General features: G+C 45.4%; 2 protein-coding genes across 6 annotated transcripts in view; one reads left to right on the top strand and one right to left on the bottom strand.

Annotated features, from left to right (window-relative positions):
• The window catches only part of DAGLB (diacylglycerol lipase beta), a 29,746-nt gene extending 23,343 nt beyond the window's left edge, over window positions 1–6,403 (top strand). For all 5 annotated transcript variants that reach the window (XM_033095671.1, XM_033095667.1, XM_033095669.1 and 2 more), the window contains 4 exons: window positions 1,092–1,160; window positions 1,244–1,316; window positions 2,356–2,606; window positions 2,715–6,403. In XM_033095671.1, coding sequence (XP_032951562.1) covers window positions 1,092–1,160; window positions 1,244–1,316; window positions 2,356–2,606; window positions 2,715–2,910 — 589 coding nt within the window. In that variant the 3' untranslated portion in view covers window positions 2,911–6,403. The remainder of the gene's footprint in view (window positions 1–1,091; window positions 1,161–1,243; window positions 1,317–2,355; window positions 2,607–2,714) is intronic.
• On the bottom strand, window positions 6,100–26,618 carry RAC1 (Rac family small GTPase 1). The gene is made up of 6 exons (XM_033095691.1): window positions 26,387–26,618; window positions 18,346–18,417; window positions 15,922–16,039; window positions 8,974–9,036; window positions 8,033–8,192; window positions 6,100–7,721 (listed from the first exon to the last, which is right to left on the bottom strand). Exons 1-6 carry the CDS (start codon window positions 26,419–26,421, stop codon window positions 7,591–7,593), a joined length of 579 nt encoding a protein of 192 aa, XP_032951582.1. The 5' UTR covers window positions 26,422–26,618; the 3' UTR covers window positions 6,100–7,590.
• Window positions 26,619–27,634: the final 1,016 nt, after the last annotated feature.

Genomic DNA, 27,634 nt, shown 5'->3' with positions numbered 1-27,634 from the left:
AGATTTCTTTGCAATTTATTTTATTCTTAGCTTACATTCCTAGTAGGGAAGTACAAGCAATTATTTTAAACTCACTGAAGAGTTATTAGGTTCATTTGTTTCATTTGGCTTTTGGTTTTAAAGATTGCTTTAGTAGTTATTTGGTTTAGTTTTTTTTAAACTTTTTATTTATTTAAGTGTGGTTTTCCAGGACCCATCAGCTCCAAGTCAAGTAGTTGTTTCAATCTAGTTGTGGAGGGCGCAGCTCACAGTGGCCCATGTGGGGATCAAACCAACAACCTCATTAAGAGCTCCGCGCTCTAACCAACTGAGCTAACCAGCCGCCCCTTGATTCAGTTTTGTTTCATAATTATATTAAACAATGGCATAGTTCCAAAGACAACTCTACAAAGGTACTTTCAGGGAAATCCTCGTTCTGCCCATTCCGTGTCTTTTCTCCCTGCAGAGGTAGCCATTTTTATTTTGACTTGTCATCTTTGTATCCCTCCCCTTTTAAGTGTAAGGTGGTGTACCATACATGCGGTTCTGCGTCCGGTTGTGTTTAACTTGAACAGTGGGTCCTGAGGTCATGTCACAACAGTACAGATACCCGTCAGGCTCTCACAGATGCAAAGGCCTCAGGCTCTGTGGATGTGCCATCGTTTATGAACTGAACACAGTTCTCTATGGATGGATATTGGTGTGGTTTACAGCCTCCGCTATTATAAGTAATAACTGCAGTGAGCAGCCTTTTACATCGTCGTCTTCCTTTTTTGCCAGTGTCTGTTCAATTCCTCCAAGTGGGGTTGCTGGGTCAAAAAGCTTTATGTAAAATATATGCTCAGTCTGCAGGTCTTGATTTGGTTTGAATTTTAGTTGTGTTTCGTCTCTGCTGGTCTGTTTTGGCTTTATTACATACAGTCTGGCCAGTGAGTTGCTCCAATGGGAGCTTCCATTTTATTTCTCTTCCCCTTTAGGGGATAGAGAACTGAGTTGAGTTGTATGAAAACTCACCTGTTACTGACCTGGCCAAGTTACTTGGTTTCTCTTTGAAGACCTCTGTTGGCAATGTAATCATAAAACTTTAGCTGCTTCTTCTTTTGCAATTTCAGCAAATCCCTTTATGAATACTCCAAGAACTTCACTGTGTCAATTGTCCTGGGCAAGGATGTGATTCCCCGGTGAGTCTGCTGATGCCTCATCTGGGGTCGGGGTAGCTGAACAGACAGAGTACTGAGCCTCCTTCTGATCTTTTGCTAAACAGGTTAAGTGTGACCACCTTCGAAGATTTGAAGAAGAGAATCTTGCGAGTGATTGCTCACTGTAATAAGCCCAAGGTAACTTGTGCCCTGTCAGAGGCTCTGCAGGAGTTTAGGCCGCGCTGAGGCTGTATGCAGCTTGAGGGGGCGGGTTTTAAATACAAAGCGTCGTAGCCCATAGCACTTGACACCATTGCTGGAAGCTCTTTCTACCCTCTGTACAGACCTTTGTCTGCTGTTCTGCAGATAATGTCTAAGAAAGCAAATGGCTAAATCAAGCACATGCAATACCACCATTAGAAAATACTATAATAGAACCCTCCCTGTTCCAGGTTAAGTGATTGCTTTCTATCATACTTCGCTTAGCGTCTTGTGACCAGTGGTATGTATTCTGTCATCTTTGGTCCCAAAACTTAGAAAGTGAGGCTGCCAAGTACAGAGTTTAAGCGGTAACGGTATATCTATACTGTGGAATATTACGCAGTCATTAAAAATGGTGACATTTATATTTACCAATAGAGAAAGATAGCCATGATGTATTCCTAAGTTTGTTTTGTTTTTGATTAAGGCAGGCTTAAAAATTATTCTCAGAGGCATGAGCTAAGGCAGGGGTGGTAACAAGGAGATATAGGACCAAAAAACTCACCAAAATGTAATTTTGTTTAGATAATGGGATTGCAGATGATTTCTGCTTCTTAACCTGTTTCCTGACTTTGTTTTTGTTGATTAGAAAAAAATGTTAAGAATTTAAACCTTATCAACTACCCGCTCCCCCATTCAATTTTTAAAAACTACATAATGTCTTTAGGGACAAGTAATACTGGTTTGCAGAATTACCTAAAAAGAATTAAGGGTAACTTTACCTCAACATCTGTATGATTTGGTTTTTAAATATTGCTTTAAATATTGTGATGGCTTGATTGCCCGAGACACCTGAGCTTAGGCCCACTGACCTCCATACCCCTAAGATCCATCATGTAAAACCACAGCAAGACGTTTGTCCGACTCTTGAGGGTTGCTGTCACCTGGCACCAGCTCTGGATCCGAGGAGGGGTATGTGGTGACAGTGAAAGCCTCTGCGTAACAAGCATGCTGCCTTCTTGGGTCTCGCCCTCAGTACAAGATTCTGCTGTACGGATGCTGGTATGAGCTGTTCGGAGGGGACCCTGATAACTTTCCGACAGAGCTGGACGGAGGCGACCAGAGAGACCTGACACAGCCTCTTCTAGGGGAGCAGAGTCTGCTGACACACGGGTCCCCAGCATACAGCTTCTCCAGTGACTCCCCGCTGGAGTCCCCCAGCAAATACCCACCTCTCTACCCTCCTGGCAGGATCATCCACCTGGAGGAAGAGGGCACTTCAGGGAGGTGAGTGTGGGCAGCGGGACAGACGGACTCAGTCGACGCACCACCAGTAAAGAAACGTGTGTGGACTTAAACCAAAGTGGTGCTCTGCTGTTGATTTTTCTTTTTCAGATTTTCCTGTTATACTGCTCAGTATACCGCAAAGTGGTCACACGAGTCCGAATTCAACAAAATACTCATCGGCCCCAAGATGCTCACAGACCACATGCCAGACATTCTCATGAGAGCTTTGGACAGTGTGGTGGCCAACAGGGCCGCCTGCATGTCCTGTCCAGCCCCTGGGGGCGCTCATGTGGACATGGTGTAGCCCGATTCCGGACACTGGGCTGGGATTCACACCACTGTTCTTAGTGTGACTTGCGGTCCGCGGGAACCCCACGCCACCAGTGTGGTGGTAGGAATCCGACAGGCACTGAATCTGAGAGTCTGAACGAGTAATCTGAGAAACAATTTTGATCATAGTATTAGCAGAATCAAGAGTCAGGAGAGCATTGAGATGACGGGATGAATGAATGTGCAAAGTGTCAGCTCAGCAACACTCCTTCCCCTGCGGCCTGCTGATTCCTTGGCTTCTGAGAACTGCCCAGGAAAGGGGGCCCCAGCAGCCAAGTTTAAGACTCTACTGGATCTATAGACTCCCACCCCTCAGGCCATGTTCACCGACAGGGTCTCTGCCTGTGTAGATGAGTCTGAACTTGGCAGACAGCTTTGCAGTTTATTTCGCAAACTGGATTTTCCTGGCAACACAAACTCAGTCCTTAGCTGTGAGGGTGCAGACTGGGCTTTGCTCCTGGTGGCACTAAGATCAGCCCTGAGCTGCAACTGGGAATCAAGTCAGAACCAGGTCAGGAAAGTGATGGGAGACCAGCTCCTGCCCTCCCACCAAAGCTCCTGTTTACACCATGTAGCTGGCTCACCAGCGTCCGGGTGATAGAAACACCCCTCTGGATCTTGGAGATGGGCCAGTGGGTTCAGAGGGAATCTAAAAAGTAAAGCACTTACACGTGTCATTAGTGTCTGTATAGTGATGTACTCTTCTGGAAGTTTCCAGGAGAGTCTGTTTTACTGGGCGCTTTTATAGCAATCATCTTTTAACCTTTTGTTTTTCTGTCCACTATAAACAAAATGAAGCCTTGAGTTTTCTTGGCCCTCTGGCTAAAGATGGAAGGTTGTACAGACATCTGATTTCACCCCACTACCCAATGCACGAAGCCCCGTAAGATGACAGTAAAGGGATTTCTCTAAAAAGCATAAACCCGGGGCAGCCAGTTAGCTCATTTGGTTAGAGCACGATGCTCGTAACACCAGGGTCGCTGGTTTGATCCCCACATGGGCCACTGTGAGCTGTGCCCTCCATAAGTAGATTGAAACAACTACTTCACTTGGAGCTGATGAGTCCTGGGAAAAAACACTTAAATGAAAGTTAAAAAAAAAAAAAACCCACAAAAACATAAACTCACAAGGATGCGGAAAATGAGATGGGAACGATCAGAAGGCTAGAGGTAAACAGAAGCCTGTGTGAAGTGGGCAAGGAAAGAACCCGCTTTACAACCTAGATTCCCCATGCACCTTCAATGCAGGAGGACAGCAGATGGGACTGTCCAAAATGAGGGGCTTTACTTGAAAGCCGTAAGAACCTGGCCCTCCATTTGCTTTGGCATGGGGTCAGGAGGGCCAGACATCAGCCCAGTTGAGGGCTAGGCAATGACATTCCTCACCTTCTCCCACTGGGCTCCTAGGACCTTTGAGGAGAAACCCTCAGGAAAATCTGACCTCTAGAGGTACCTCCCCTCAGGACCTCAGCTGTCACAGCCAGACCACCTTAGCTTCTGAAAACCTGCAAAGGACTCAAAACTTCCATTGAAATGCCATGGTAATGTCCGATTGCTACAAGTTTCATTTTTAACCAATTCCTATACATTCTTAGGGCACAAAGGTTAAGAGATCACAGACACAGTGCCCTACTGTGACACACCTGTGCTCAGCTTCCAGTCTGCTTTTGAGGTTCTCAACCTTTAAGCACAAGCTAAGGATTGCCAGACACTTGAGGAACTAAGAGGCCAGACACTTGGAACAGGGGCCAAGAGAAACAGATGTGGGAGAAGCTTCCAGCAACCCCAGCTACAGCTTGGGAACAGACAGTGCTGTAACCACAACACTGACCCATGAGGCTGAAAAGTGGTGTTTACAGAATAAAAAAAGGACGCCTGAAAATTAAAAGCATGGAAGATGAAATCAACAGAAATGGATCCCTGAATAATGGGAGACGTGAGTTTCCAGATGGAAAGAGCCCAAAGAGCACAAGGGATAAAAACCAGGACACAGAAGACAAAGGGAAAATCCCATGAGACTTGTAAATGAAAGCACTCCCCCTGCAACGGAAATGGCCGAGGAAGACAGTGGGAGAACCACCTGCAAACATCTGAAATGACTTTGAACCTGAGATTTTAGACCCAGCCAGAAAGTATCAGGGTAGAATGAAGTTCTTTTTAAAGATGTAAGGGCTCAAAAACAGATTTCCCACACACTCTTCCTCAGGAAGCTCTTGGAAAATCTGTTCATCAAAATGAGGAAGTAAATTTAAAAACAAGGAGTCAGGTGTAGGCACAAGATCAACACCTAAGAGAAAGGTGGTCAGAGGATTTGGAGACTATGAAAATGAAAACTGATGAAACACTATCTGAACATCTTGAGAGACTTAGACAACAGCTGGAAACAAAGTTAAATTAACCAATTCTGCCTGTGTGGTGAAGCTTCCATACAAACTCAAAGGATGGGGTCCTGAGAGCTTCCAGGTGAGCGAACACGTGGAGATTTGGGGAGAGGACATGGGAGCGCCGCGCCCTTTCCCCACACCTGGCCCCACGCATCTTCCATCTGGCTGTTCCTGAGTTAGATCCTTTTATAATAAGCTGGTGATCTAGTAAGTAAAAAAAAAGAATGCATATGATTGACATGCGGAGACAAATCCAAAATTAGAAGAACTCAAAAAAAGTAGTTTCTTCTGAGGAGGATGTAAAAGGGGACGATTGCTGTTTTTGTAGAAACCTTAAGGATGATTTGGTCTTTAAACAGCTTATTTACCTTTGGTTTAAAACACTAATTTTCTTCAAAACAATAAAAACAATTTAGAAAATGGATTCTAGCATGAACTATTTATAGCACAATTTCAGGCTATCAAGGAGGGATCTTAAAGTCCTGTTGTCAGCTTCTGCCCTACCAAGATGCCAACTCGGGTCCCAGCATCTCTTTCAGCCCAGAGCCCTGGCCGAGATGGACGTCACATTGAGTCTCACCAATATTCAACAGGTATGAAACCAAACACCATCCCCCATTGTTTGCCGACTCATCCATCTTCTCCCCCTGAAGGGGCCACTTACACCCTGTCCCCCAGCTGGAAAACACATTAAAAATGAACTTCAACAACCCAGTATTTTCAAGTGAGGCCAACATACATTTGTTCACGAAGCTTTTAAGAAGTCACTATTACCAGTCATATGATTCAAGGATTTATTAATTCATACATGCAAAACATACTGCTAATTGCATTAGCAAAAGATCAATGTAAAAACACTCCACAATCCTGCAACTGTCAATTTAAAAAATTTTCTTGTGGTTGAAAGGTCCAACCTTGTATGCTTGCCAGTGGGTAAGTTGTAGGGAACTCCATTAGCACGAGCACGGGGCTTACACAACCCCACAGACCCAAGGGAACACTGTTAGAGCCACGGGAAGCGTGCCCGCGCGGGCATGGTAGGAGTGTCAGCGTTAGGGGACAGGTCGGTGATCTGGCAAGACAGTGATGTGAAGGTTTGTAGTTTAAGAATATCAAATATTTTAAAAACCGTAAAGATGCAACACATGATTTTTACATCTAGTTACTAGAAAACTAAGGAAAGCACTTATTAGCTTGAATAAAGTAACATGAAAACAGGAATGCACTTTTACTAGTCTACAAAAAAAGTTTCTAATGCATTATTGAGAAAAATTATAATACAAGGAGGCATATTGCTCATTAGGTTCTATAAGAAAAGCACTTACTAAGTTAGCAACTATGGGAATGACCAATTCAAAGATGAATTAAATGCCCGATTTTGGGAGGGGCTACAGATATTAAAAAAAAGGAAAAGCTTAAAAAAACTCTTAGTGATTAACTCATTAATACCGACTTTCTTCTTCATCTACTGCGTTGGAAATTAACCTTTTTAAAATTTTACCCGTGACACTTGTGTTCCGTTGAATTATTACGTGTACAGTGTAGTGTAAATTAATCTCCACTTCATAGTTTGTCAAAATACTGTCTTTGTCCTTTGATCCCATCAAGTCGCACACCCTCCACCACAGTGCGCCCGCAGCTACAGCAGAACACTTCATCAGAGGGACATGGAAGAGTTCTGACCAAAATCTCAGCAAAAGCTAATACACTAATTTTTTTTCCCAAAAAAATCTCACTACAAAATCAAGGAGATCCATCCAAAGAGTTGAGTAGTTGCAGTCACTCCATTGTGACATACAGTACAATGTCAGGGGAACATGGGCAATGCATTAAATGGCAACATTTCAGAAGAGGCTGTACTGCTGTGTATGAAATGAGAAAGTGTCTGCCTTTCCTAACTTCAGAAGCTACATTTTCTTAAAGACAAAGGTCTTTCAACAGTTTAGTGCTTAGTGTTCTTAGCACAACAATGCAATTTAGTTCACGGTATTTTGGCAACTCTTACTCTGAGCAAGAATAGGGGCTTTTGAAAAATAAGGCCTTAAGAAAGCTTGTCATTTTAGGGTTAAATTTTAATAGAATGTGAAAGTCTGAACTCTTACACTTTAAACAAACAAAACCTAAAAATTACTGATTGATTCAAAATGGTTTTATGGAAAAACTAATCTGTAACAAAAACTTGGCATTGAGTGCGAAGGCTCCATCGTTTTTTGAGCAAAGCGTACAAAGGTTCCAAGGGCACAGGGCAGCAGGAGACGGGGACCCAGACATTTACAACAGCAGGCATTTTCTCTTCCTCTTCTTGACAGGAGGTGGGCAGAGAACGGCTCGAATGGCTTCATCAAACACTGTCTTGAGGCCGCGCTGTGTGAGAGCCGAGCACTCCAGGTACTTTACAGCACCTGCCAAGAAACACGGTCTCTTATAGCCCCGTGGCAGTGCGCATGCCGACCCCCCCTTTTCTGAGCAGAACGGGCAAGCCAGCCCCCCAGGCCCGACCACCTTCTGCTGGCAGGCGAGGCAAGCACAGCAATGCCTAACCCCATCTCCTCCTCCCGAACACTGAACACCATGCGCCTTACCAAGCTGCTTCCCCAAAAGTAAGCCACACCCTGAGCAGGCGGAACACTCTCCACTTCCCCAGACTGGACCCCCGTCTGTATCACGAAAATAAAACCGTGTGTAAAGCAAACGTGAACAATGCACTTCATACCGATCTCCTTAGCCATGGCCAAGCCCTGTGGGTAGGTGATGGGCGTCAGCTTCTTCTCCTTCAGTTTCTCAATCGTGTCTTTATCGTCCCTAAGATCAAGCTTAGTCCCCACCAGGATGATGGGCGTGTTGGGACAATGGTGTCGCACCTCAGGATACCACTGGGTACGAAGAAAGGTGAAAGGTTATGACACTCCTTTATGAACGTTCTTCACCTAAATTACGGCCACACACTTGCAAAAATGTGTCCACCGCCCCTTTGTCACGCGTCCCTACAGGCCTTCAGGCAGCAAACTGTGCTCTCTCTCCAGCCTTGTTCACACCTTCTACTCACACCTTCAAGGACCACAGGACTACCTAGACACGGGGGCCACCTGGACACGTGACTACCTGCAGATGTTGGATCAGGAAGCAGGACTCCAAAGTTAACGCCACAAGACAGGCGCTACTTGTCAGTAAGTGCAAGAGGGGATGAGGATGGGAAGGTCTCTCCCACCCCCAATCCACTTTATTTTTGGTACAATGAGTCAAATTCTTAGATCAGCTTGGAAAGTACTTTATATTCGTGGATGAGAATAAACTATCTGGACAGCTGTCGCCGTTACCCCACCAATCACTACGATGGAAGAACATCTTGCTTGTATCGTTTCACTAAGTTTGTGAAAGACGCAAGAGTAAAAGTAATGGCCATCATTTTTATTAGACCAACTCCAAAGGGCTTCGTTGTTTTAACAAGGAACACGGAACTTCTGAATCAGAGTCTGAAACTTTATAATTTTGCATACTGAAGTCATATACTTAAAAAAGCTGATTACCACCTTAGCATTACTAAAAACAATTTAAATAATGGAAAATTTCTATCATTCAATGGCATTTTATTTCTTAATGTTTCTTCCTGAAAATGACAAATAACAAAATATTTTCTAAAAAATTCCCACTTACCTTTGCACGAACATTTTCAAATGATGCAGGACTCACAAGAGAAAAGCAAATTAAGAATACATCCTATAAAAAGGAAACACAGGGAGGCGTTCAGAAAATGACCTGGCGATGACCAATGCGCTTGCTTTCTAAATGCTGCTGGGGATGGCTCAGCAGCCAAGTGCGTGCACTGCTGAGCACCACAGCCTGTGGCTGAAGCTCACCCCTTAGGCACACCCCTTGGTTTTTGTCAGATGGCTCCCACCCCAGAACCAGCATGTGAAACAGCCAGTTACGTGAGAGAAGGGGGAAGTGGAGGGCAGAATATGCTACAAGTTACTTGAAGCCACGGAGGCATCAAATCAGACCCCCGGGAGGCCTCTTTTCCATCATCCCCAAGTCCCACTGGGAACCTAATGGTCTGTTATACACAGGGACAAAATCAAGTTCAAGGTACTACTCCAATAGTTCGGTAAAATTTGGTCTGTTTCTCAAAACATCAGCTACAAATGGTACGCTTTTCATCAAGCTTCTCGTCTGTATGTGAAGTATAAACATTTTTCGATGATCGCTCGGTTCCAATTAAACTGCTTCTTAAGAACTGCCAACAGTCGCTGGCCCAGACCCGGGCTCAAGTATTTGCTAAATGAACACGTTTCCCCGTGATGTAGGCTGGTCTAGTGTGTAAGTGGTGTGTGTCTTCCTAGCTGTCACAGCCCGTGCACCCAAACATGGCCTCTGGAGAACGTGCCCCAGGAAGCTGTAGCTGAAGTCCAGTCAAAGAAAGAAGTAGGTGCAGAGTAAGTACCTGGAAGAATTTCTGGCTAAAAGTCAAAGATTTGGGTTGTTTCTCCCATTCTGTACTATGTGAAAAGTCTAAATATTTGCCTGGATTAAAAAATGCCCATGCATTTCTAAAATACTAACTTTATAAAACATTGTCCTGGAAAAAGGCAATTACGCTACTTTGTGAAATGCACCCAATCCCAAGCTAACACTTTCAATCATCCAGCTGATATCTCGTACCTGAAAAGGAAAGAAACATCCCACACAACAGCTTTTTATGAACAACATTTTTAAAATGCTAGCGCATGCACAAGCTTGTCCAAGAATCACCACGACATTTTGGCCCCTGAGCTGATTAGGACACTTCAAAGCAGAGTGGGGTTAGCTCACCAGCGCCGCCCACACAGCCACACCCAGACAGGCCAGGCACCGGGACACCACAGCGGAGAAGGAGGCCCTGGCAGCCCGGTTAGTCCTGCCGACCAAGCGCAGGGCCCGTGGGGAGTTTCCAGGTTTCCACCTCCACCAGCCTGGGGAGAGGACCTTTCCTCAAAGCCTCTCGTCCTCCTTTCACTCAGGAGGAGGGCAGAAAGCAGTTTCTGAACCGCTTTGATTCCAGCTGGTAGGTAAACTGGCAGCTCTAATGAAAGCATGTGTCATCAAGCAAAACCCCAACCTTGAGTGAATTAAATATAAGACACTCAAGGGAGGGAGGCTCAACAGGAAATCCTAGGAAAACTATGAAACGAGAGAACAGATAAAGCTTGAAACTGAAGTCGACTGAAAGTTTTACATACGGCAATCGGCTTGTCTTTGCCCCTGGAGGTTCTATCCTTACCATACGTTTCTCCAACCTAGTAATGCATGAGAACTTCGTTTGAGGTTAGTAAAAACTGAGGAAAACAAACATCAATACAGCCTGTTATTTGTTCTTCATCAGAATTCTGTCACAACCCTCCCAAGGTTTTGATCTGGAAGCAGATAATGATCTCACAGGTCTACGATGCCAAATGCCACCATAACACTCCACCAACCAACCTGGCAAAGGCAGCATAAGGAGGGGCTATGTGAAGGTCAATGGTGGTGAACAGAGGTCAATACTGAGAGGAGACGGGGCGCTCCCCCGGGGCAGCAAACACAGTGGGTTCCTTTGCCCAGGAATTAATGCTCAGTCCCTCGGTCTACAAAGGCACGTTCGTATGCTGTCACTGGCATCCATTAGCGACGCACACCTTTCACAGATCTCCATCCAAGTTCTCAGACACGAGCCCAGTGAGGCCACAGCAAACGGCAGAGGCCCCTGTCTGTGAACAGGCCTGTTGGTGAAAGGCTGTCTGGGAACAGGCCAGGCCTGCGAGCTGTGGCCATGACAAGTCTGCCTGTGCTCAAACGCTGGGAGCGGGCTCTGAGCTGAGGGGCCTGCAGTACGGAGACGAATGGTGTTGCTGCACCGGGACCTGCAACTCCCCGCCCCTTGCACATCTGGATGAGGCAGACCAGAAGTGACAGCATGTCCAGTGTTTATCACAATGCTTCCCATTCACTCCTTTGTCCCCCCAAAATGGAAAGGCTGGCTCTTGCAGCAACACAGAACCCTAGAATTCAACAGAGCCCTGGAACACTTTCAGAGACAGACAGAAAAGAGAATTATCTTAATTTCCTCTCTCTCAAGCTGCTCTGAGTCACAATTCAGAGATCTTAAAGGTCCCGTAACTTCCAGGTTCAATCAGTGACTATTGTGAAGATGTGTGCTCAAGGCCTTGACGTAATGCCAGTCTTCACTGTGATACCAGGACTCGTGGGACGGACTGGCCACAAACTCAGCTTCAAAATGTCCTCTAGCCACAGCTGTGCTACCCTTTTCAATTTTTAAGAACATCTTTTTGAATTAAGAACATGCTTTCTATCCTTCGTGAATGTTACACCATCTGCCTGTTCCTTCTTCCTTCCTTTTTCTTCCCCCAGTAAATATGGCTTTAAGGAAACACTTTCCGTGCTTCTGATACTGACCTAACATGGACTGTTCCGACCCATGCGTTTGGCCCTGACGCCCTACGCTGTCCGTCCGTGCTGCTCATCCCTGCCCGGAGGTCCCTCTATCTATCCGCCTGGCCTTGTGACACTCAGAGCTTCCCAGCACAGCCACCTGCGGTGTGGCCACACTCTGCTTTCCTCACAGGTCACTTGTGTGTTCTGGAGCCTCTTTAGTCCACTGCGCTGTCAAGGCCCTAGGCCCACCTTTCCTCTGGACTTGAACGCTCCTTTCCTTGCTTCGGCGGTCATTTCTGACCACGCAGACCCCCAGTGGGTCACTCCTGTCTCGCACACCTGTCCTCCCTCTCTGGTCAAAAGCACAGCAGTTCTTACAACAAAAAGACGAGTCTTCCTTAGCAGAACGAGAGCGGGCAGACCTCTGGATGGCTGGAATCTCAGCACTCCAAAAGCACTATTGTTTCTCATGCTCTCATTTTACTCTCTTCCAAATGCTTTCCACCATGGTTTTACTTTCAGGCTTGGAATAATTTTTAATACAGGCATTCCATGTGCCAGAAAAAAGACCAGGACATGTAACGGCAGAGAAAAGCCACTGCACGCGTGTCATTAGCATGGCGCTAACCATGCTGAGGGTGACGAGAAGAGCAGCCCGCCACTCTGCCACGGCCAGTTTGTGTGGAATCACACAATGTCCCAGAACACCAATATCAGACAAGGGACTGTGCGACCGAGCTGAAATTGAGACCAAAAGTAAAGAAATAAACAGAAGGGCACGCCACAATCTTGTCTAAGCACAGACAAATCCAAGGTCACACGCAAACTGCCAAACACCCTCTCTCCCAGCTGAGGCGAGCGTGTATGTGACCAATCACAGCCTTAGCCTTGCTCCATCCCCACCGTCCAGGTAAGGTTTATTTAACTACTCAACCCTACAACTACCCTGCTTCCTGCCAGCATCCAAGCCAGAGCAAATCCCCGCTTCCCTGAGCCCTCGCCCAAGTCACCCAGCTCAAGCCCAACGCCCACCCCGCAGTCCCCCAAAGTGTGTGTCTGTCTCCCTTGGGACAGAATAACAGCCCCAATTCTGTTTAACCACAGGTGTGTCTCTCTAGAGCTTTGGCTGGAGGACACTAATGCTGCAACAGCCAACCTAACAAAGCCCGAAAACTTTGGAAAATCTTAACAGTCAAGCTAAACACTGCGGCTTTTCTTCTTCTCGAATACTGCAGTCATCTAGCCTGTATTTTAAAACCCTTCTCAAGTCACATACAGAAAATGGAAAGACTGGCACTGGGGTCCTGGCTGACCCGAACAGAAGCCAGCAGCTCTAAGCCAACCAACCACGGCGTACGTCTCAACACACACAGGTCTTGGACCTTGTGACTCTGGCAAGGCACGTATGTCCCCACTTACACCACTGAACACTGGAACCGGTAAGCGAACAGTGAGCGGACCCAGGGCACGATGTGGGCCTTCGTACTACATGGACCACGCCTTGCTTCTGAGCACGCCACCTGAAGGTGAACATGCAGATCTTACACAATCTTTTTAAAAGAGAAGGTAAAGAAGATGTACTAAGGACAGAAAAGCCCTAAGGATTACTTAATTTAGAAAAATAAAAGGCTGAAGGGCAATGTATACTGAAGATGATGACTACTTGTTCACCATCTTTTGGAGAATGAAGTAGAAGCTAACGGTTTAAACAGATTTCACTTAGCTACACAGAGCTACCCAACGGTGAGGGATGTCAGCATCAAGCGACCACAGGAAACACAGCGTCCTTTTTCAGGACGCCTCAGATAAGACATCTGCCAAATGGCCCTGCCAGAGTGGGCCTGAGCAGTCATGGATAAGCCACGTGAACAGGCCTGTGGACCACAGAGCCAACAACCGCGACCATGTTCCACTTGGTACAAAGTGTAGCTTTCTTCCTTGTTGCCAGCGAGAAATCCAGGAAGGACAGCACGGCTCAAAGGAAGGGACCTTGTAAGCAGCAGTCCCTCGGCACTTGGGGCCTGCCCCTCAGAAGCCAAGAAAACATCCTCATTTCAAAGGTGGCCTGGCAGGCGTGTCTGGCTGCTGTCCCTCCCTCTTGGGCAGTCCCACATGCCCCCCCCCCCGGGCGTAACAAGGTACCTGTGAGCCACCTGAGGGCCGGAAGCACATCTCACTCCCTCTTTGCTATTCAGTATTTGATAGGAAAACAACCAGTCCAAGGCCTGGCTCCAGAAGGACAACAGCCACTCGATTGCAGCCTCGCCACCACAGCCTGACTCAGCTGGTTACTGCCTGTATTCTTCAGCACAAAGCACGCCTCCTGCCAAGTCACCTGTGACTTCCCGTGGGTGATTTCCTCAGAGAAAAAGGGCACACCCGACCCTTTGAGTCACAGGCTATAGCTGAGTGACACCCTGCCCCTCCAGATGTATCCAGGGGGTTGGAGACTCCGCCTCGACCAGTCACTATGTCTGCAAATCCATTCAGAATCTGGAATTACTGAGCACCGCTCGTTATGGAATAGTTTCCTAAACATATTGAAGAACTGGCACCATTTGTGAATTAGCTGGTTTGTATACTTATTCAGTTAATTTTCAGCTGGAGGTTAACTGAAAAACCATGAAATTCAAACCCCCCATTTTAGAGTTTTGCTCTTTGTTTAGCACTGTCACCAGAATTCAGCTAAAGGCTGATTGTCAAAAACCTATAGTTCAAAGAAACTGTATCTGGCAATTCCTCTAACAGGAAATAGACAAAAAAGACAATGACTGTTGCATGGAAAGAGCTGCATTCAAAAGTTTAAAACTGTCATTACTAAATAGGAAGTTAATTTAAAAACAAAAAAGCAAGATTTCAGTAGCCTGGAACTAATTGTTTTTCACCTGCACTCCCTCCCAAGACATTGATGGTTAAATCAATCTTAAATCAATGGAAGGATCAAAGCCTGCCTTCTCCAGATGTCTCCTGACACTGACCTCAACCCCTCTGGCCAGCCTGGCCTGCTGAGAGGACAACTTCCAGGAATTTGGGTTTGGCTGTGAAATGAGGAGCTATCCAGCTCAATACACCCACATAAGAGAGGTGGAACCCCAACAGCAGCTGCCCTGGGGTATCTGCAATGTGCCTGCGGTGCTTCACATGTATTAATCTTTGAAGAAAGAAGTAAAGATCAGAGATGAAGAAAGCTGCCCAAGGCCACACAGCTAGGAAGAAAGACAATGGGACTTGAGCCCAAGGAATTTGCTCAACTGCCTCCATACTGTGTTGGCTAGTTAGTCACAAAGTCTCCCAAGTTGTTTGAAAAGACTTTTAAAAGGAAGAACATGTAACAAGAGAAGCAAATGATACAAGTAAGACAACTGCTTATTTAAAGATAAGTGGCTTCTAACCAGGTTTTCACCAGCTCCTGCTCTAATTAGCTTTGGTAAATAGATTATTTAGCTGTCTGATATAGAAGCAAAACTAAAAGTTTTCTGACTGGACACAACGAACACATTTTTATGGAACTGAAACCTCGATCTACACTGAGAGAAGGCTTAGGTACGAAAGCCACAGAAAATAAGCACGTTTTACACAAGATTAGTTATAATACTAACTTCATCTACAGGAACCACAATCTTAACCACCGTGTTTCCTCAAAAAGAAGACATAGCGGGACCATCGGCTCCACTGCATCTTTTAGAGCAAAAATTAATATAAGGGCCAGTATTATATTATACCTGGTATTATATTAATTATATATTATATTATATTATATTACATTATATTATAGACCCAGTCTTATATTAATACCGGGTCTTATATTACTTTTTGCTCCAAAAGACACATTAGAGCTGATGGTCCGGCTAGGTCTTCGTTTCGGGGAAACAAGGTATCTTGTAACTAACAGTTGTTAAAATTGGTTTGCAAAAACAAAACAGTATCTGTTTCATACAGCTAAATGACAATGTAAACTGCTAAATGAAATGTAAGCACAGTATAAGTAACTGGCAATGCTCAGAACATAAAAACAAAGCCGTCGTTTGCATCGAGGGGGCTCTGCACGCCTGAACTAATTTCACTTCACTTGTTATACTCACATACCCCAAAGGCGGCAGTATATATAAACAAATCCATAGGTGGCGTGCAATAAGGAAACACTCAGGAACTGTGTACTTTAAGGACACATTAAAAACCAGTCATGATCCTTACTGTCTGCGGATAGGAGAGGGGCCGTAGTCGGTCGTAGTCCTCTTGTCCCGCAGTATCCCACAAGCCCAGATTCACGGGTTTCCCATCGACCATAACATTGGCAGAATAGTTGTCAAAACTGTAGGACGGAGGAAGATGGTTAGTCTTTAGCCTTGGAGCATAAGGCACAGGTCCAGGACACAAGTCGCTGACCTAGCAGGGGTCTCGGAGGAGGTGGTCCTGAGAGGCTGGGAAGGGCCGGAGGCCACCAGGCCAGCAGATGCCCTCCTGCAGGCATGAGGCGCAGCCTTATGAGTTTTGAAATGGAGGGAAAACAGGGTAGAGTGTGAGGGAAACAAATGCAAAACTTGAGGAAAATGCCTGAAAAACAAAGGAAAGCTAACAAGTTTCACTGAAACAAATTACTGTCAGCAATGAAAAAGCTTTACCTTTAATAAGCAGAACATTAAGATTTTTCTCCCAGGAAGAAATAAAGTATAAAATTAGTCCCTCTTTCAAATCCCACTTGTTGAGTTATTCACAGGCAAGTGTGACTCGCTTTCAACAAGATGGCACCTGAACACCCCCGAGTGTAGGGTGGTAGTTAGTCATGTGTTGGTCACCAAAGCGCAGTGGCTTTGAGAAGTTTTTGCATCACATTTTCAAAGTGAGTATACCAGATTACACATACATGTAAGCTAATTTGAAGTTGCTACACATAAGTTAGTTAACTATAAGAGGCAGCCCAGAAAAGCCTACAGGCTGACAGGGAAAAATAAGGTTGGCATTAAAAATTTACAAATATCATAGAGTAGTTCATTAAAAAGAGAAGCTGGCATTGCCATTTGAACCAGGGCAAGTGCTAAACAGAGTACAATACATCAGCCTTTAAATTAAAACTCCAGAATTCATTTTCACACAGTCTGAAGATTAAAACTTAAGGTCTTACTACACTGGGAAAGCAAAGTCAAGGTCTGATTAAGGTTCCAATGTGGTTTACAGAATTTAACGAGCAAACGAGCTTTCATAAAGAAAAGGTTTGATGTGTTGTACCTCTGACTCCATGAGAAAAAGGTAGATTATTCAATAAACGGTAGTGTGACTTTTTTCCCCATCTGGGAAAAAGAATCAGATTCCTGTCTCACACTATACCAAAAAATAAATTCAAAGTGAATTAAAGATAAAACCTTTAACCACAAAAATATTAGAAAAATCACTAGAGAACATTTTTGTATCATTGAAGTAGGAATGGTCTTCCTAAGTAAGACATAAAACTCAGGGAAAGGGGAGAGGGGCATATTTACGTAAAAATGTTACACTTCTTTATGGCAGAAGACACCATAACAAAGTTCAAAGACAAATGAGAGACAGAGAGATTAATGTTTCTTATATACAAAAGTTCCATCAGTAAGAAAAAATTTCAGTAGGAAAATAAGGAAAGAGTTTCAATAGTCAATTCATAGAAGACTATAAATGGACAGTTAGACATTCAAAAGATTTTAACCTCACTGATGATCAGAAATGCAAATGAGGTAACTTTTTTCGATGCATGTGGACCAGCATGTATTAAAGGGTCGTTTCAGTCACAGCTGGTCGAAGTGATAGCCTTTTAGACAGTAAATGGGTAGTGTCTGTCAACATTTAAAATGTCCATTCCCTTTTGATTTGGCCCAATTCCACCTCTGTCACATGTACACAGACACAGCACTGTCTGTAATGCCCCCCCAAGAGGTAAAATCAGCTACAGTATGATAAGGAAGTCCCCACCATCAAAGCGGGACAACATGGACAGTATGACTCCACTTATAAGAAAACAGGCACGACACCCGAGGGAGCCCCTGCGTACAACTGCTGTGGCTCAGGTGACTCGCGTGGGACCTAAGGTTTCCTGCCAGCAGGACGGCAGCTGTGAGCACAGAGTGCTCTGAGGCTCAGCGGGCTACACGGGCTCCCTGGTAACCCAGGTGGCCACCTCCATCCAATTCTGCTGCCCTGTGGAATTAGCAATTCCGTCCTCCACAGGCTCCCCCGCGTTTCAATGCCACAACTCAACAGTGACATGTAACTAGCAGATTACTTGCCGGAAAGGCCAATTAAAACAGGTTCACGTTCCAGTTCCTTCACACACAGAGCCTAGAAGGCCAATTTTATCTGAAAGTCTTACATTAGCCAGTCTCTGTACTTCAATTAGTTAACTGTCTTTTGTTTCCTGAATGTCTAAAAATCAATGAGGAAAGCTGTGTGTTTATCACTATGGGGAACTTTACATTAAGTATTATTTAAAAGCCCAAATACCTTACAACTAGACTTTGGTGAATGAGATGAAAACTAATCTTCTCTCTTCATGTAAGGATTAAGAATTGCTTTATAGCAAAACAAAGGTCAGAGGTGTCCGAAAAACTTATCACAGACAAGTTAATTCCCAATTTAACTCAAAATACTTACACAGTGGGGATATACTCTCCAGGAAATGCATTGGTTGTGTAACTGATCAGGAGGCAAGTTTTACCTACAGCTCTACAGAGAGAGAGAAAAAAAGTGTAAGTTACTTGGTCAACATGAATGTAATCCTAGTTTTCATTATTGTTAAAATAATTTATAGAAAAAGCAAAGCATATACACTAAGTACTTAGCATTTAAAGAAAACTGTTTCTATAACCTTTTAACACTACTCATGTATTTCCATACTGAAATTTAAAGTAAACAAACTAAATTTTTCAGAAAGGCAGGCAGGAGCCTTCGCATCCTGTTTAGGTAGGTGATATTAGCATAATAGTCAAGAAATAATTATTACAGGAACAGTATTTTAAAATTGAAAGTCTTTTCTGTGGCCATCTGTAGAAGTCTTTCATCCAAGAATCTTCAATTCTACCCTCAAATTATTCTGATGAATACTAACGTGCAACGATAGCTTTTCTCTGCAACTCCCACTCTGTCGCTAAGTAATAGATTTTGTTGCCTCACAGTGGCAGCTCAAATTCCAGCACCTTCCTAAAGCCATCCCGCTGGCAATCAGTGGTGACTGTTCTCTGAACAGAGTGCTTAGTCATAACCACCACACAGAACTATTCTCACTTTAATTCCTCTGTATTCATGTGCTACCCCCCCCCACATATCACCACAAGCTTTTAGAGCAGCTAACACAGCAGAATCTAGACGTATTAATTAGTGGCTCAGGGATACAGGAGTAAACTTCCCAGACAGCTGCAAAGAGGAGCAAGTAAAAGAGAACCATGCACAAATACTCCAGAGACCAGAAGGCCTCCGATAATGGGGTACAGTGTACCATCAGGCAGTGGTCAGAATGGGGATGGAAGTCTCCCAACCACTTCAATTTTTTTCCAGAGAACATCACCTAAAAATTAAGATTATTGCAGCGTTAGCCAAGAAGCGGTCTCCAGATTTTACAACATTCATATGGTGAGTCCAGGGGCTTCCAGAGCCTGTGACCCCAGCCGCCCAGTGGTTCACCAAATGGTCTCCTCACAGGAGCGCATCTCTCTGCCGTCCCCTGTTGGCTTGCCAAAGTTATGATGACACCCTGGACGTGGGTTGTAGGATTTTGTTGTTCAATCTCAACTACTATAAATTAGGATTCACCATCCAGAAGTTATGTGCTTTTCTATTTTCTCTGCACTCTTAGCTTAAGGCAAAACCTCTCAACTAGGGCAGATAATACAGGCCAGCCAGTCTTGCCAATACTTGTTTTACTCATAACATGAAGAAGGGCTTACCAAAAGTTGGACCTCCCCACCCTGAAGACCTCAGAGAGGCAAACATTACATCATCAGGAGGAAGCTTCCCACTCCTAAAGGCTTTCTAAACTGAGATGACTCACAGGCCATACATTTTGTTAAAAGCTTAGAATGTCAAATAAACCTGTAGGAGCAGGAGCCTAAGATTTGTAGTCATTACCCCGGATCTGAGATCCACCCAACGCCAACTCCATCACTCACTGGCTAGAATTTTGGGGTAAGTTTGAACTTCCTTATGCCTCCGGTTTTCTCAACTGTAATATGGATGCGAAACTACCAACTCGGTCATGAAACCATTGTATTAATTCCATTGCAATCTATACCAACAAACTGTGTGCTATGCCAGGAAGTGTACGACGTGCTAAAGATATGAATGCATGCAATGAACATGACCTCATGGAATTTATGCAGTTATTTAATTCAAAAGTGAAGAATGCAGTCGTGACACAAGTGTTATTCGGGATGCTCTGAAACGTACAGCAAAGAGATCTGACCTGGTCTTGGGGGCGGCTGGGGACGCTGTAATGTATGCTGAGGCCTGGGAGGAGGGACATGGGAGGGAGAATGTTCTCGGCAAAGTGGCAGCGTAGGGGGAGGCCCAGGACTCAAAGAAGCCCGCTATACCTGAAGAACGAAGAAGCAAGGGGGAAGTGGCAGAGGAAAATTTGAAGAGGTTGTTGTCTCTTCTTGTTAAGGACAAGGGACTTGATCTTACTTGGGAAGTCACAGAAGGCTTTCAGTTGCCAGGAAACCAAGAGATTTGCATTTTTAGCAGAAGCCTTTGACTGCAGTGTGCAAAGACTGAGGAAGCTGGGACTTGAGGCAGGAATCTAAGGAAGCTGCAGCTGCTGCTCCATTCCAGTCTCCAGCCACGGTGGTCTGGACCAAGAAGGGGGTGTCGGAGGGTAGAGAAGTGGGCCATTTCGAGAGCTACCTAGAGTTGAGGCAGAACGAGCACAGCTTGGCCACAGGTTGGATGTGGCAGCTGAGGAAGAGAGCTGAGTCTAAGACCATGGTAAGTGAACCTGTTCAAAATTACAAATGATGTTTTGTAAAAACGTTAATGGTTATTGCTACTTAATGTCCAGGATAAGCAGCTATAAAGATTCTATGTTAAAATGTAGCAGCACTTCCTTTAAGATCCTGGCCTAAGTCTCTTCTTTATATATACACGAGGAACAAAGCCATTAGTATGAATATGACCAACTGTGTTTTAAACGCTCCAAAATTTCTCTTCCAGAAACATCGCCTTCAGCTGAAGCATTATCTTTTGAAAGAAAGGTTTAACTGTAAAGAAATTCAAAGTAAAGACATAACCGGATATTGACTGAAACTTTATAACCAATCATTATTTGCTATAAATCTGTGTTCTATAAGAAAACTATTAAATTATATAAAATTATAACTTTAAATAAAGTACACGTCCAACCTTGCATTTAAATATTTACTTAATTTTTAAAACAGATAAAAAGAAAAAGAAAACAGTTATCTGCCGCCCATTAGTGTATTTATTCACTCCTTTTGAACACACTCCGCAAATAAATGCCAGAGGCCAAAGTCAACATGGGCTCTGGGCGAAGTCACAGCTTCTCCCCACAGGAAGAATGGAGCCCTATTTGGTCACAGCCTGGACTGATGCAGCTGCCGATTTTCTCAAAGTTACTATTTGCTCTGGAATTTCCAATTTTATATATTTATAACTGCTCAGTTCAACCTCTTTTTAATCTTTGAAAGATGCTGTAACTCTAGAAAATGAGAATGAATCCACTGGAAGGAAGTTCATGTGAGTGCCTCCGTTCCATCTAGTAGAAATGACCAAGATTAAAGCCAATAACTTATGTTCCTATTATGTCCTTTATTTTTCCATCAGAAGAATTTTAAGCAAACTTTTTACTTAAAATGTTTTGGGTAAATTTCGGTGTTAACTCCTGAAATCTATAAACCAAAACTTAAAAAAAAAGAAAAATCAATCTAGAAACATTAGCAATTTCCTCATGTTAAAAAAAGTAAGGGGGGCCGGCCCCGTGGCTCAGGTGATTAGAGCTCCATGCTCCTAACTCCGAAGGCTGTTGGTTCGATTCCCACATGGGCCAGTGGGCTCTCAACCACAAGGTTGCCGGTTCAACTCCTCAAGTCCCGCAAGGGATGGTGGGCTGTGCCCCCACAACTAAGATTGAACATGGCACCTTGAGCTGAGCTGCCTCCCAGATGGCTCGGTTGGTTGGAGTGCGTCCTCTCAACCACAAGGTTGCCGATTCGACTCCCGCAAGGGATGGTGGGCTGCGCCTCCTGCAACTAACACCCCGGCAACTGGACCTGGAGCTGAGCTGCGCCCTCCACAACTAAGACTGAAAGGACAACAACTTGACTTGGAAAAAAGGCCTGGAAGTATGTGTTCCCCAATAAAGCCCTGTTCCCCTTCCCCAATAAAATCTTAAAAAAAAAAAAAAAAAAAAGGAAGGGATCCAGGAAGCTCAAAAATTGTAAAAGACCTTGAGTGCAAGCCCTTGATATACAGAGACGATAAGGGGACTCTAACACAGGCCTTCGGTACACACATAACTATGCAGAGAATATACTACTTAGAAAACATATGAACTCATAGAGTCGTTTCATGCAGCAAAAATACCAAAGCCAGTCTGAAATTCTAATGTTTTGCTACTAACAGGGAACACTGCAACCAACTTTCAGAAAGCCATCTATTATCACCGCTGGAGGTTTCAAAAAATTCAGATTCTGAGTAGTTTCCAGAACACTCAAAGCTGAAGATACTACCAATAGTACAGTTCAAGTCTGAAGCAGCCTTGACTCTATACCGCCCTTCTAGAACCACCAATCCTAACCCTGGGGGGTAGTGATATGTGAGCTGAAGATACAGAGTTCAAATCAAGAATTTATATCTAACTGCATATCAATCTCATTCTCCTTCAAAATCAACTCTATTAAATCCTTGTAAACTATTCCATCCAATAATGGGGAGGTATGTGATAAAGCAAACAGAAAAATGTTGATTACAGACCCAAGTGGTGGGTATATGTGTTCACTACACAATTCTTCCAACTTTCCCGTATGTTCGAAATTTTTCACACTAAGATGTCAGAGGAAAAGGATTCCTTTTGATAGCATCTGGTAACTGCCAATCAGGAATCAATAGCAGGATTCCTGATTAAACATCTCCTTTCTAGAAAGACTACAATTACAAGACAGCGAGCTACCTGGTGATGTAGAAGTGAAAAAGTAGGAAGGACTGAGACATGAGGTGACTAAAGCAAAAGACAAGAACATCATAAAAGGTGAATTTAAGGTTTCTAAAAATGGACTCCTGGTCCTCCTCCACTAAACCAAATCCCAATCTTTTAACTGGATTATCGTTTGAAACATTTTTAAAAAGCACTATGTATAATTTTACCAACTAAAATGAAATACCAAACCTAAATTTGGAAGCCAGCGTGGAATTCAGACACCTTCACAAAAAGTCAAAAATATGGAACCTTTGTCTCAAGATGAAAATATACAGACAATTCATGAAGCTTAAAACAAAAAACTCAGGCCAGCCAGGTGGCTCTGGTGGTTGGAGCGCCGTGCTCCTATCACCAAGGTCGCAGGTTCGATTCCCACGTGGGCCAGTGAGCTGCACCCTCTACAGCTAAGATTGTGAACAACGGCTCTCCCTGGAGCTGGGCTGCCGGAGGTCAGCATGGGTGCTGTGTGCTGCCGTGGGCTACCGTGAGCTGCCGTGAGCGGCCGACCAACTACTGGTGACCAACTGCCTCAGCCAGGGGAGCGCAAGGCTCATAAGACCAGCATGGGCCAGGGAGCTGTGTCCTACCCAACTAGACAGAGAAACAATGGCTTGAACCAGACGGGGGGGGGATGGGGGGTGGCAGAAGAAGGGGGGAAAAAACAGCCTCATGTAGCATGCTATCGCTGACTGTTCAATGGAAGTGGAGAGTAACTGGTGGACACACACTCCTATAAAGATGACATCATGGAAGGCCATTTACCTTGCTCAAGGAAAGAAATTCCTGGACAGCAATATCTGTCCTAAAGGCTAAAGGGACCACTAGCCCCATCTGGACACCAGTTTCTATAGTGAGAGAAATGAGGGCTTCAAGTCATTCACTCCCAGCCTTCTAATAAACCAAAGCCAAAACAACACTATTAAAAATGGTTCTTTATCAATATTTGAATGTGAGATGCTGTCTTACCTAAGTGAAGTTGAGAGAAAATCTCGGGGCAGAGGTCACCCAAATAAAAGTGACAGACCCTGTGTTTAGGATCGACTGTCTTAGAATTAAAAAGTACCAAATTTATGTCATATTTTACACTCAATGCCAAACTGCCACATAGGAAATATCCATTAGAAGAATATAGGCTAATTGACCCTAATTATAACATGACATAGCCTTTAACCATAATTCCCAAGAATATTTTCAAAGGAAGCTTCCAATTTGTGGAACCTCGGTTATTTTGCCTTCACTGCTTAACCTGCCCTTAACGGCCTGAAAGTCCACACAACATTAACTGATTTCTCAGCCCCACAAAATTTAGGTCCACAGTTAACAGCTTTAACAAATTTTTTTTTTTTTTTAGATTTTATTGGGGAAGGGGAACAGGATTTTATTGGGGAACAGTGTGTACTTCCAGGATTTTTTCCAAGTCAAGTTGTTGTCCTTTCAGTCTTAGTTGTGGAGGGCGCAGCTCAGCTCCTGGTCCAGTTGCCGCTGCTAGTTGCAGGGGGCACAGCCCACCATCCCTTGCAGGAGTCGAACCGGCAACCTTGTGGTTGAGAGGATGCGCTCCAACCAACTGAGCCATTCGGGAGCTCACAGCAACAGCTCAGAACTGACAACCTTGTGGTTGAGAGCCCACTGGCCCATGTGGGAATCGAACCGGCAGCCTTTAGCATTAGGAGCATGGAGCTCCAACCGCCTGAGCCACCAGGCCAGCCCCAACAATTTTTGAATAAAAGAACATTCTAACTGTATCACCAGGAATTTATTTTATTTGGGTAAAAGCAGAAAAATATTTTTCGTATGTAAAACTAGGTATCTAAGTTTTGCACTGAAGTAATGTTTGCTACCTATTGTCCCTTATTTTAAATAATACAGCTGAAACTTTTTTTGTAAAGGTACATTTCACTAATATCGCTCAGCCCTAGTCAACATCAATGTCAAACACAGTGTTACAAAATTCAAAAAACTCAAGTCCAGAAACTATTTTCTGCCTAATACTCCCTTTCCAGAGCCTAGCAGCGCCTCAGAGTAACACAGACAGCAGTCCTAATAACACGCCGCTGGCGCGTATAAAGCGTTCAGCAGGGGCCCGCACGGTGAGGCACTTCACTTCCAGCTGAATCGTCACCACTTCCCTTTGCCACACCTCTCCTGGGGGATGAGTGATATGCTCAGGGTTTCCCCAGAAGTGGTGGGGTGTGGGTCTGAAGGAACCATCCAGATCCCATAGCAGGCATTCAACAAGTATTTGACTAGATAAGCCAATCGGAACAGTAGAGGTCCACTCCGTAGGTTATGAACTAAATATATCTGCTATGCTTATGTTTTAGTTTTAGAAATTTTCAAATAAGAATATTACTGTGGCTAGATACTGAATTATCAGTAGTGACTTTTTTTTTCTTCCAGAAACAATTTCAAATGTCTTACTTTGCAATGACCGACATAAGCTGAGAATTCATAAACTCACTGAGAGGTATAAAAGCTACACCAGTCCTAACGACACGACTGGGGAATATTAATCAAAAGGCACAGTGATGCCAGAACTCTTCGTCCGACTTCACCCGACTCCAAAAATGTACCAGTTGCACTCTGACTTGGACGAAACTGGTAGTAATTCTTGGAGCTTCCCTGTTTACGCTTAACTACTCGAGCAATGCTGAGACACAATTTTGCTCGGATTACAATGAGATTGTTTCTATGGGAGAAAAACAACTGCATAAGACAAGTTTTGTCTTCCTCTAGGGCCTGTAACCACCACAGACAGTAATGAAAAGAAACGCCTTGAGTCACAGGGCCGCTCGGCTCAGGGAGCCTGTTCTGCTACATCCCATACCTAACGCAAGAAGCGAAGGCCAATTTTTTTTTAAGGACCACACCACGCTCGGAGGAAAGAACCGTCTCAATCACACCCAGCTCCTCGCAGCTAGAACCTTAAAACTTTCTCCACGGAAAGAGCAAAAATAATCATTTAAAAAATCCGAAAAGTGGCGAAGTACCAAGTGGAAGATCCCCCCTGGCAAACCAGCGTAGGGTCCCCAAAGCAGCTCAGGCCAATTCTGGTCACTGACGACCGACCTGAGCGCCGGGACGCACGGAAGCTCCCGATGGGGCTCGAGAGGTTAAATCTAAGCCAAGAAAAGGTCCTTTTAAGAGAAAGGCAACTCTCTAAGCCCACGTAATCCACAGGCAAACGAAGGAGGCTGGCGGCGCGGCGCCAGGTAAGTTCGGCCCCGCGGTCAGCGGGCGCGGGGAGAAAGCGGAGGGTGGAGTTCACTTTTCCCTCCGGCCGCCGTCGGCGATTCCCTCCCCCACCAAAAAGGGAGAGAAAAAGCCAGAACCCGGCGCGCGCCGCGGGGTCCCAGGGAGGGCTGGCGGCTCGCGCCCCCCGCCCACGGCCCGGAGAGGCCCAGGCCCCGCGCGCGCCCGCCCGCCCGGCCCCCGCTGCGCCCCCAGAACCGTGCGGCCCCGGCCCCCGCCCCCGGGCCGCGCACTCACCCGTCTCCCACCACCACACACTTGATGGCCTGCATCTGGGCCGCTCGCTGGGCCGCGGAGGCGGCGGCCGGGCGCTGAGACGAGAAGCGGCGGGCGCGGGGCGCGGCAGGCGGGCGGGCGCGCGGCTGCGGGCGGCAGGGCGCGGGGTGCCGGGGCCGCTGTCCACGCCGCCTCGCCCTCCGCCAACGGGAAGCCGAAGCCCAGCAGCGGCCACCACCCAAAGCTGGGGAAAACTGCAGAGAAACAGGAAATGGCCGCTCCACTCACATCCGGCCGCCCCTCCCCCGCGCCCGCGCCGCGGCTCCCAAGCTCGGGGCGGGGCGCTCCTGCCGGCGCGCTCACCGGCTCCTCCCGGCTTCGGGGACGCTCGGGAGCGCTCGGCTCCGGCGAGGCGAGCGAGGCGCCATGTTTGCGCGCAGACGGCGCGGTGCGGTCGTGGCCTGCGGGCGTCGGCCTGGGGAGGGGCGCTGGGTCCGAGGAGCCCTGAGTCCCAGGGGCCACGTTCTCGGCGCCCCATCCTGCTCCTGCCCGAGGCCCGCAGAAGGGCGTTGGTCTGTCTGTCCATCCTGTGTGATGACCGTAACTTATGTGATGACAGGCACTTCTAGAAAATTCGGAACCCAAAACTATAAAGACCATAGGCCGTACCATTATTCAGACACAACCGAGGTATATTAAGCCCCAAATGTGCTGAATTTTCTTCCGTTGCGTATGCATTTTCTATTATTTTTAATGCGTTGAGCACTTACTATATCCTATGCTTTCGTTGAACAGAAATTTTAACTTCCACGGCTGAAAGTCATTTTAAAAGAAAGGGTTTATTGGGTCATTGCTAGCTAGAAAAAAAGATGACCAGGGCCCGGGGCATATATTCTAAACCACCAGCAGCCGCGCCAGGTGGAGAAGGCAACATGGTGTCAACCGGCTTTTTTAGGGAAACAGTTTGGGGAAGAAAGATGTAGGTTGTTTTGAAAGAATTTACACTGGCTACAGATAAAGCTGGTGGGAGAAGGTGCTGCAGAGCTAGCTCTAGGGTAGGCACTGAATCCATAAGGAAGAAGCATTTGCTTCTTTGGATTAGTGGTGGGCAACAGTCTAGAAAGTTCATACTTAAACAAGAAGTGGACGGTTTGATGGCACCTGGCTATTATGTCTTTTAGATAATTGTGGAAATAGCCACCTGGAACTTAAAAGTTCCAACATACACTAAGGAATGTGAGCAGTCTTGTTAGCTGGCCCCCAGCTACT

Source organism: Rhinolophus ferrumequinum, chromosome 24 (assembly GCF_004115265.2).
Source record: "Rhinolophus ferrumequinum isolate MPI-CBG mRhiFer1 chromosome 24, mRhiFer1_v1.p, whole genome shotgun sequence".
NCBI classification, from domain to species: Eukaryota; Metazoa; Chordata; class Mammalia; order Chiroptera; family Rhinolophidae; genus Rhinolophus; species Rhinolophus ferrumequinum.
This window is presented reverse-complemented; position numbering and strand designations above follow the sequence as displayed.